We start from the raw sequence: 11,083 nt of genomic DNA on the forward strand, positions 1-11,083 counted from the left end.
AAGGTTAACGAAATTGACTTTTAAATTAGAGCTATATAAGGTCTGTCATTATCAAAAGTCGAATTGTCATTGTTCTACTTAAATGACTTCAGCTGAGTAGTAAGCATCGCAACACATTACAGACAACTATCCATTTTATTTTTTTTAAATAGCATAAACAGATCTGACAAATTTTTAAATGAGAGGAAATCAAGGAACTTTTTTTAACATATTCGTGCTTACATAGAATGCACCACGCTATAGCCTACCAAATAATTTTTGCCTTCAATATGTATCTATAATTTGATAGCAATTCGAACCGGGAGGAAATAACTGATGTTTTTATATGTTCGCTAGGGTACTACTTCTCAACCCACCTTCGGAAAAGATATTGACTTTTACTAAACTTCATAACAGAATTTTCTTAATAATTTTGAAGTTTTTAACCGGGAGGAAATTGGTTATCTTGATCTTTTCCTGCCTTACAATTACCGGTGGCGTATATCCTGGATTCTATTAGTGCGAAATATACGATGATGATGGCAATGCACTAAACTCTATGTAAAACTATAATTTTGAATAATTAAATATTTATATTTTTAAAAACATAATTTGTGCACTACTAAATATTAGACAAAAGGTATTTAGTAATTATACACAATTGTAAGTAGATTATTTTTCAATATATTATTAATAACTAAAATTATGCTATATAAATAAGCTATATAATGTATAGGATAATGTAAAAATCCTACATATTATGTAACTGATGTTCTTTGCAATTGACAATTAATTATATTATTGATACTCTGTCACATGACAGAAACATAATAAAATTCTTTAAAAGGGTAAACCAAATGAGTTTTAAGACTTAATTTTTAATATGTCTTTATATTAACAAATATAATATTAATCTAAAATTATTAAAATTATACAATTTTAGTATGTACTTAAAACTTCAACTTTTAAATATTATTTCCCCATTAACATGTACTTCACATGAATACTAATAAAAAATAAAAGGAAATATACACCTAAATCAAATAATTTTGATTATTTACTACATTTTAACCATTTATGGTAGAAACAACAAACACCGTAACTAAAGTTAAAGCAACAATTAAAAAGTTATAGTCAACATAAATTAAAGAATACTTTTCTTTAAGTCGGTAAATTATTCAGACTTGCTTTTAACAGTATACAAGATTTGGTTGGTCTGATGAATCAAATATAATGCACTAACAAACACAGCATTGGCCCTGAAAAATAAAAATATTTAACATTAAAGTTAATTAATTTGAATATATTCTGCTATACTAAGGTTATAACTTCATGTGAGGCTGATAGTGGTAATTGCATGAATTTTAAACATGTTAAACTGAAATAAATACTGTCCATTGTATATTGGACTCTCTTATAAGAACTAAGAGGCTAAATGCAAAAAAAATAGTCCAGTAGAATGCAACAACTCTATGTTACAGCAAATATATGATATCCAAAATTTTTATAACTAGAAACCTTCTGCCTACAGTACATATATAACTTAAGAAGTGTAAATGGAATCATGCAAATCTTGCATGATTCCATTTAACTACTGTATAAAAATACTTACTGTCCTTCCTTAAAATACTCCTTCAATGTATTAGAAAATCGCTTTGAATATTTAACAAATTCCCTTTTTCTTTGTTCAAGTACTTGTTTCCCTGCCCCTGGAGTATAAGTTGACACTTCATTCACCGCATCTAGTAATTTCTTAATAGCTGATGCTATTTCCCTAAAATACATAAATACATCAACAAAATTAATCAATACTAATATAGATTATTACCATAATATCAGTATGAACATATAACATTAATTTAAAAGTTTAATTATTTTACATCCAAGACAGTATTAACATTGTCTCAAGTGAAATGCAATATCTGTTGAGATTGGGCATATTCTGTAGTTTATTGTTATTTTATTACCTATAGCACCAAAACTATCAAATCAATGATTTGACAATTAATATCTAAGTACCTTTATATAATAAACATTATCACTACTCGCAAATAATTTATATACATATGTTTTCATAAGCTTACTTAATAGTTTCAAGAAAAGTTTTCCTGTCTGTGATTTCATCAGGTATGCGACTCAATATTTTCTTCAGTGCTGTGGATTTCTTATTCAATTCTTGGAATGCTTCCTCGCTTCTATTCAATCTCAAATCAGTACCTAAAAATATAGAATTCACTAAATTAATTTTACTGTTGTTTCATAGATCCATATATCCAATTTACAGTGCTATTACTTTTAGTGAAGTTAACAATTAATTATTATGAATAATTATAATTTATTATAACATAATTTAACAGTCTCCTTTATCTTCCATAAAAAACACAAAAGTCAACAAAGATTCATGAAGTCATGAAATTAAGCTAGGAATTCATTTGTTATTTAAAAAAGCACTTATGCAGAATTATTGAGAATAAAATGTACAGTTTTAATTATATCTAAAATTGGATAAACTATAAAACTATCATGTCCATAAAAATCTGATTAATAGTAAAGTTTAGAGATGATGACTGACAGTGTCTGTTACCCAGTAATTCCAAACATTACTTCCGATGGTCACATGTTGAATTGCTCACATGGTGCAAACATTTGTATTCATTGTTTATACTGGTCTAAGAATTTTCCATGTATATTGTAAATAAAAAAATGTATTTGAAGTATTTCTATCAGTTGTTTAGTACCCATAACACAAGGCATGTGCAAATAAAAACATACAATGTTAGTATATGTTTGTGTTTACTTGCAGGAGTTTAAATTTCCACTAGTACATAAAAGCGCTTTTCTAGTACTTTGATATGAGACTGTGAGACAATGATAGTCTTAAAAAACAAAATTTTTCTGCAAATTTCTGCACTAATGAAATGTATGCTTGTCAAGAATAAAAAATCACAAGAAGTCAGAAAGCCCCTAAAGTTATTTTGTTTATGTTGCACTAAATTTCTACACAGAAACCTACATATGAATAATAACAATAGCATATTTCTGTAAAATAAATATTCTTAGAACTATAGTTTTTGTGAAACTTGAACATTTCATTTATTAGATTGTTCATGTTTATTGTAACATAGGATTAAGAACAGTACACTCAGCTTCAGTGAGAGTGCCTTGAAGTCGAAGTAAGCTTTCATTCATATTGACAGGTATATCAGCTCTCCTCATTATTCCTGCCACCAAGTCATAGTTAAGGCCTGGAACAGCTGCTTCTGCTTTCGTGAGCGCTGCACGCAACGTCTGCGATGCTCCAAGATCATATTTTTCCAACTAGAATGACAAAAATCGTTCAGACGAGGCACTATATACAAGGTATTGATTATAATTTTATAAAGGTGCTTAAAACCAGTTTATTTATCAGTAGTAAATAGTCACGTAACCATACCTGTGTCAAAACAGGACGAATAAGAACGGGCAAAACTAAAGATGTGACAGGCAATTCATCACCCATTGTCATCCTGATAAAGTTTAATAAAACGAATATGAAACAAGTGAAAAGTACAACTATAGGATACTAATGTGAAAGTAAAATAAAGAATAGAACAAAATATTCAATGAATTTTTACATGAAAACCACAACAATTTTATTTAAGTACACAGCAATTAAGGATGTTCAATATAGAAGTCTTATTAAAATATCGATATCAACTGTCAAGAATTATTAAAACATCGACATGTTCTCCTTGCTGCTTGATTTATATAAAATAATTTTAAGAAGAATGTCTAAATAGTGAACATTTGATTATTTATTACAATACCTTTTATGCCAAAAATATTCGTATAACCGAATATATATTTGACGAAATAATAAAAGTTCTATCAATTTACTACATGTAAAGAAGGTAGATATTATGCAAAGTCGTCTGAATTACTAACTCTGTCACCTACTTCAGCCGCCGAGCAACTTGAACTCAAGTCTATCTTTTGAATGGAGAATGAGATATAGCAGTGAAATTACGGGACACAGAGAGGAATGAAGTATGAGTCGGGGTACATGCATAATGGCTCTGTCCACTGCCGTTTCACTTGTCTCAGTTCATAACTTGCTGTTAACACGTTGGTTTGGAAATATTAATAATAATATCACGACAATTCATACAGCGCCATCTTGTGTTATGGGTACTAGATAACTGATAAATACATAGATATATGTATGTTTTTTTGTAAATACATAGATATTATATATATAAAAAAAAGGACCGATACAGACAATCATACTCATGAATACTAATGTTTGTATCGTGCGAAAAATCGAACCGTTACTTCCAATGGTCGCCTATTGGAAGTACCGCTTTACTTCCAATAGGCGACCATTGGAAGTAAATTGCTAAACCTCTAGACCACCGAGACCGTCAAAGGCTAAGGAAATGGTTGGAGTTTGTATTTGTTAAAATTTACTTTATGCTAATTGTATCTACCTCCACTGGTTCTCGGCCAATATATATTAGCACTAATAGATGCAGTAATCCATTATCATCCAATAAAAATATGGGTAATTGTATAGTACCGAAAAAATTGAATGAATAATTCTTCAACAAGAAAAATTATATCGTATATCGATATTTTTTCGATAATCTTTGGTCATCATTCCTATTCAAAGCATAGGAGTGATGACCAAAGACAAATTAATTTATTTTAGATGACACATTGAGAAGCGGGTTACCAGATTGAATTAAATAGGAAAATATCGCCATTCAACGACCGTTATGGTTAGCTTACACAGTGGAATAAAGAGCTAACTGAACGCAATGCTTCATAATGGCAATACTGTGTAAAAAAAGCAAATAATGTAACGCTAAGAAATAGAGCCTAAAATATAGGTTTTGAAAACTTCTTGAAGAACTGAAAATAGAGGTGGATTTTGGCAGTACTTGGAGTATAATAAGGCAACACTAATGTCTAATCCAGAGCCGTAAAATATTAATAAATAAAAAAAAATAGAAATCATCGTTGATGTTCTATCTCTCTCTATTCTTCTACAGTTTGTGAAATGTACTTCAATTTACTAAACACAATATAAATATACATTCTTAAACTCTGTAATTTTAATATTTTTTCCTTTATTTCGTTTTTTATATTAAAATTAATAATGGCTAAAAACACGTCAAGTTCGGCTTTCCGAAAAATAGATATTGATCAGTACAACGAAGACAACTTTAGAGAAGAAGAAGCTGAACAATCTGTGCCAACCGGTCCTGACGAAGGCGAAGTCTCGACTTTACTTAATCAATATCCTTTTATAAATTCTATATTATCATCTCAATCTACAATCATTTTTATACAGTAATAAAGAATCGTACATAAATATATTTTTAATATATATGATTTCCAGTCCTTAATATAGTGAATCCATTGTGACTCATAAGAATGTTACTTATTTATCTACTCTTGAACTTCATATTGTTTTGTATCACCCAATAGAGTAAAGGAAACAAAATTATTAAATACAATTTACAGTGTAGGAAAAGAATAATTAGTTACTTTTATTATTATTTAGATATTATTATTATTTATGATATGATGATATTCTTATTATTTATTAATTAGATTAACTATGTTTAATTTTATTTCATTATTTGATTAAATATATTTATAAAATGGTGTATTCTAGTGTGTGATAAATGATTTATAGCTTTATACTACTTCATTTGCTTTTAAGTCACAATTGTTATAGTACTGTTTCCTGAATTTTGATATACAGGACGATGCATTGAAGCTCTTCAACTAGTACTTAGTAATGCTCCAATGGGATCTTCAAATCAACAAGTTAAGGTATTGTTTTTTCATACCATTAGAACTATATTTTCTTCCTTATTCTGCACAGTAAACATAACCCTATAGGCTATATGTGGTAGGTGGACTTGTCCCCTACTATATTAAATTTTAATATACCAAGTGAAATGTCAAGGCATGTCAAGTGTTGCATTCACCATGATATCAACATTTTACTGCCTATGATGGCTCTGACTACCATTTGGGATAATTAATATTAGTATTACAAAAGAATTCACAGAGTCCCAAACACAAAACCTGTTTTGATTATGGCTAATGAAGTAGACAAAATATAATTTATAATATGACAACCTCTGAGGTCTAATGGTTTAACACACCACTTTACTTCCGATGGTTGTGGGATTGATTCCTCGCATGGCACAAACATGTGTATTCATAAGTATGATTGTTTGTGTTGGTCTGAATGTGTCCTATGTATAATACATAATATGAAAAAAATACCTATGTATTTATATCAGTTATCTAGTACCCATAACACATGCTTTAGCTAGCTTAACTTGGGTCTAGATGGCGCTGTGTATTATCTTGAATTAATATATTTTTTTTTAATACAACATGATAAAAAAGATATACTATACTATGTATTTACTAATAACATAAGCTAATAAGTTTGTATGTGTATTGGTTTGACCAAATAATAGACTGGTATGTTTGATATGATATAATTAATAAGTTCTTACAGTACAATGATGTGGTTACAATTGTGAATCTATCTATTGCGTCTCACACTATGACTATCGATTATCATAACAGTATGTACATTTATCTGTGCATGAGTGTCCATATATACTTTAGATGATTAAATATTTATTGTAATGGTAAATAGTAATGATGCATGTCTAATATATGTATGCATCAATATTGTATAAATATATTTATATAAACTGGAACCGTAATGCCGCTGTCTGAAGGTGAACGTTCTCAGCCAGGACACAGTATTATTACTAATATGACTGTTATCATTACTGCCCTAATTTGTACAATAGTTTTTGTTCTAATAAAGATTATATTATTGTTATTATTTTGAAATATGACGTCATAAAAGGTTGCTACCAATTCAATGAAAGAGTATTTTCGTTTCGAATATCAGTTTTAAAATAAAGAAGATATCTTGAAATATGTTAATTTCTCTTTGAAGTATGTATATGTGTATGTAATTTGGATTTGTGTTTAATAAAATTTAATTATTTCAGGATGGTGCATTAGCCTTAACTCTGAAAGTGCTACTGGCTATCAAATCCGCTCAAATAGAAGAAGCTGTTGGTAACCTGTCCAGGGATGATGTTGATATTCTTATGAAATACATATATAGGGGCTTTGAGTGTCCGTCGGAAGGTTCTAGTGGACATTTGTTACTTTGGCATGAGAAAGCCTACAATATTGGAGGCTCCGGTTCTATAGTAAGAGTTCTATCTGATAGAATGAAAGTTTAATTTTAGCCCAGTCAGAACTTGTTTATATTTATGTTTGTTTCTATTCAAATACTTATAAAATAATAAATCAATATACCACTTTTTTTTATTTTATTACATGATAAATGTAATAAGTGAATGAACGAATTTTTATATGTAATAAGTGTCTATTTTCCATTCATCTCTGTTCACAGTGTTATTTTTATTCACCTCGTTTCTTATCACATCTCCTTTCACATTCCATCTCTTTTTCAGCCATCCTCTCCCCTTATAACTATCCACAAGGATATATTCTGTATTGTAATGTATTTACAATAGATATACCTATATGTATGTGTGAATGTCAAATTTTCATATGACGTTACCAGCCGTAGCAGCGTAGTGCCCTACATGTGATACCGCTTTGTCGAATTATACATTTTTAATTTTACACCATTAGTTTTAATATTTTGACCAAGAGAGCAGTTTTAGTTTTCGTGGACATTCTCAGAAACCTTGTAACTTCATTGACTTTGATTATTGTTTTTAAAAGAACAAGAATAGAGTTGTTTTGAGGCACAGAGTTAATAATCAAGGAATATATCTTTATTGACATGTTCTTTCTAATAAAAATTGTCGCTACTCTCCTCGGTTTCCCCTAGTGCTGCTGAAAATGTAAACCGAGCTGTCGCAAGACAGGCGCTGTTTCGAGAGCCTGTATCTATATCAGTACACTATCATTAAATTATGGGCTTATGCATCTACTATACGTTGCGATGTTGTTTGGTGTAACGGGCCGATTTTGGGACTTAACTGCACTTTAGAGATCTGAAATTCATACAAGCGATTTTCGTTGTAAAAAAACTCGCACACCAAATATTAGCAATGCAATTTTTTGAATACATGACATATAAATGGTAATTGTCGCCTACATACATGAACAGCACTGCGAACGTCATGTAACATCCGTGATACCACCCACAATAGGGATCACTTATCTTAATAAATTCCAGATTAAGATGTCATTCCTCTTATCCTGTAATTTCACTGCTTTATCTCGCTCTTCAATAGAAACACGCCTTACGAAGCAAACTGCTGCCTCTTCTCTCTTTTAGCATCTATTAGTCTACTGCTGGACGGACACAGATCAATCTGTGACGCATCTTGTCCCAGCCTGCCCTGTCGTCTTTTTAATAGCATACGATCATCTGGCAGTTGGTCTGCCTACGCTTCTGCTTCGTCGCATCCAATCTGCCATCTCTGCTTCGACATACATATAAGCAAACTGCGTGCGTTGCTAAAATAGGAACCCCCGCTGACGACTTTTTACAAAAAAGGTAAAAGAGACTAATTATATAATAATTACTTAGTAACTTACATTTTAACATTAAATTAAGAGATTAATTTGGGTTTCTATGCACCACAGATATGGAGTTGATACTAACAACAATAGGTGTTAATGTAAAAATGTCTACCAAATAATATAACTCATCAAAACGCCTTCCGGAATATAACCGCAATATTTTAAAAGTAACAAATATGAACCTCTATTAAGAAATTATATTTAGGGATAGAAGATAGAGCTTTTCAAGTTATATCACATATAAAAGGTCTTACATATTAAGATTTCCTAAGGAACGACCACACGCAGTAAAATTCCTGTTGTTTCAGGCGTCTGTAGGCTATGGTAACGCCCTGCCAACGAACATCCGTTATGCTTGTTTGTCACCACTAATAATCTAACGTATGTCACATAGTTATTGATTATTGGTAGTTATGTAAAATTAGGCTAGTCATTCTAACATACTTACCTACGTCTATTACATATGCAGCAATACAATGTTGTGATAGGTAATTGTGATGTAAACGAGTTTATTGCTAACAAGATACAACTTGTTCATACACGATTATAAGTAGGTTTCTTTCAAGCTATTACAAATATTATAACCCCTTACGAACGCTGTAATTGTAGTGGATGTCAGTAATAGCTAAGTGGTTTCAATGCTAGCAATATAGCTATTATATCACGTCGAAGTCCGGAGTCCGGAGCTATTGCAGTTAATTCCTAATAAATACCACGATTCGTATACCATTAGTCCAGGTGGGCGCGCCTATTCATCATTATCCATACAAAAATTGGTTTATAACGCATCTTTTTTCAACGTTTAGCGTAAGTATTTATCTGTGGCCTCATGAACTATTGGATGGTTTAAATTACTTAAGCAACAGCGTCGGGATTCCACTCTGGTCTCATGATGAATCGTAGTAAATATAGATTATGAAATGAACCCGATTATTTTGAATGTACAACTGCCTATAAGGATTGTGTTTATCAGTACACTCAAACCTACGCCCTTTTTTATGTTATTACATAAAATAAATAACCAAATAGGCCGTGAACAGAAACTTAAGATGAATGAATGGTAACGGATAGTGTTCAACTTTTGACTGCAGCCGCTGCTAACAGAGCGACAGCTAATAAAATTGAAGAAAGTAAACGGCCGGCCTGTACCCCGTCTCTTCTAGTGAAGAGAATGCGCCATATATAAGCAAGTCAAAACACTTGTCGTTCGATAGTTTTTTCAGTGCCTTGTAGACGTACAGTCACGCGCGACATAATGGAAATACCGGTTAGTAAATAATTTCAATTGCTCTCGTTCTACATCGTTGCACCACTCGTCGACAGTTTAACTTTTGTTTGTCCGGAATACGGAAATTGCCAATAATTATATAACATCTTATGTCATCAACTGTGCTATATTATGTCAATTTATTTCACTATGTGTACCTAACAGATATCAAAAATAGAATAAGTGACCTAGTAATAAATTGTTTTAGTAAATAAGTAGTTTTACATTAATATTTTAAATGTAGGTAAAGATAAGATTCTGTTACTACTAAACAACTAATTGATAATTAACTGCTATTTTAACTATTCATGTGAAAGTAACATTGTTATCTTATGGACGGATAAACTTATACAGATAATTTGATACAGCCCAGTTTGAGACAGGAAGTCACTTTAAAACTCTTTTTTTATTTTGTTCCAGATATTGTTAATATTATTATGCTGTGTGTATAAAAGTTATGCATCCCACCATTCACATACTATACCAGTAGAAGGATACGAAACTGAGTTACAAAATCTGGGTCAACACGTAGAAATACCGGAAACACCAGTGAAGGTGATAAAAATAACCAAAACTATCGCAGTTAAAATTCCAGTGCCATACCCAGTAAAAGTAAGAGAAAAAGTACCATATCCTGTACCAGTCGCAAAACCATACCCGGTTCCAGTTCCACAAATTATCAAAGTGCCACACATTGTGTCCACTAAATCTGACGAGCATGGCTCCAGTGATGGCGGTTACGGCGGCCTACAAGGTTCACATCAATTAAGTGGTCAATCGAGCCCGTACCACGTGCAGGAACTATCAGCACACGACTCTTCGTCCGGCGGACACTCTTATGGTCCAGAGAGTCAATCTTTTAGTGGATATAATTCAGGACATGGACAAAATTTAGGTCAAGACTATTCATCTGACGGATCTTCTGGTGGTTCGTATGAAGAACCTGCAAGTTATTATGGTAATTCTGGTAATGGAAATGACTTCGAATCGAAAAGTTACGATACGGCGATTAAAGATTACTTCAATAAAAACCAATTAAGCAGTAGTCATAATGAAGGATCAAATGATCACAGTTACCATTAAATTTTTATGTATGCCAAGTGTGATTGTTTTATACCTATTTATGTATGTATCTGATGTATGAAACACTTTAATGTACTGTTATTGTACTATGTATTAATTATTATGTTTTATGTTAATTTGTTACATTTTTGTTACTAGATGTGTAGGTCAATAGCTATT

General features: G+C 31.2%; 3 protein-coding genes across 3 annotated transcripts; 2 read left to right on the forward strand and 1 right to left on the reverse strand.

Moving 5' to 3' along the window:
- Positions 1–927: 927 nt before the first annotated feature.
- LOC131844142 (programmed cell death protein 10) lies at positions 928–3,639 on the reverse strand. The gene is made up of 5 exons (XM_059192943.1): positions 3,413–3,639; positions 3,120–3,297; positions 2,064–2,196; positions 1,592–1,753; positions 928–1,238 (listed from the first exon to the last, which is right to left on the reverse strand). The coding sequence occupies exons 1-5, from the start codon at positions 3,482–3,484 to the stop codon at positions 1,154–1,156; spliced, it is 630 nt and encodes a 209-aa protein (XP_059048926.1). The 5' UTR covers positions 3,485–3,639; the 3' UTR covers positions 928–1,153.
- A 1,319-nt stretch (positions 3,640–4,958) lies between these two features.
- On the forward strand, positions 4,959–7,527 carry LOC131844133 (actin-related protein 2/3 complex subunit 5-B). The gene is made up of 3 exons (XM_059192932.1): positions 4,959–5,256; positions 5,727–5,799; positions 7,014–7,527. The coding sequence occupies exons 1-3, from the start codon at positions 5,117–5,119 to the stop codon at positions 7,251–7,253; spliced, it is 453 nt and encodes a 150-aa protein (XP_059048915.1). The 5' UTR covers positions 4,959–5,116; the 3' UTR covers positions 7,254–7,527.
- A 1,301-nt stretch (positions 7,528–8,828) lies between these two features.
- Positions 8,829–11,071, forward strand: LOC131844156 (filaggrin-2-like). The gene is made up of 2 exons (XM_059192956.1): positions 8,829–9,841; positions 10,262–11,071. Exons 1-2 carry the CDS (start codon positions 9,830–9,832, stop codon positions 10,922–10,924), a joined length of 675 nt encoding a protein of 224 aa, XP_059048939.1. The 5' UTR covers positions 8,829–9,829; the 3' UTR covers positions 10,925–11,071.
- Positions 11,072–11,083: the final 12 nt, after the last annotated feature.

Source organism: Achroia grisella, unplaced genomic scaffold, assembly GCF_030625045.1.
Source record: "Achroia grisella isolate CSIRO2021 unplaced genomic scaffold, CSIRO_AGI_Agris_v1 utg3972, whole genome shotgun sequence".
Taxonomy (NCBI): domain Eukaryota; kingdom Metazoa; phylum Arthropoda; class Insecta; order Lepidoptera; family Pyralidae; genus Achroia; species Achroia grisella.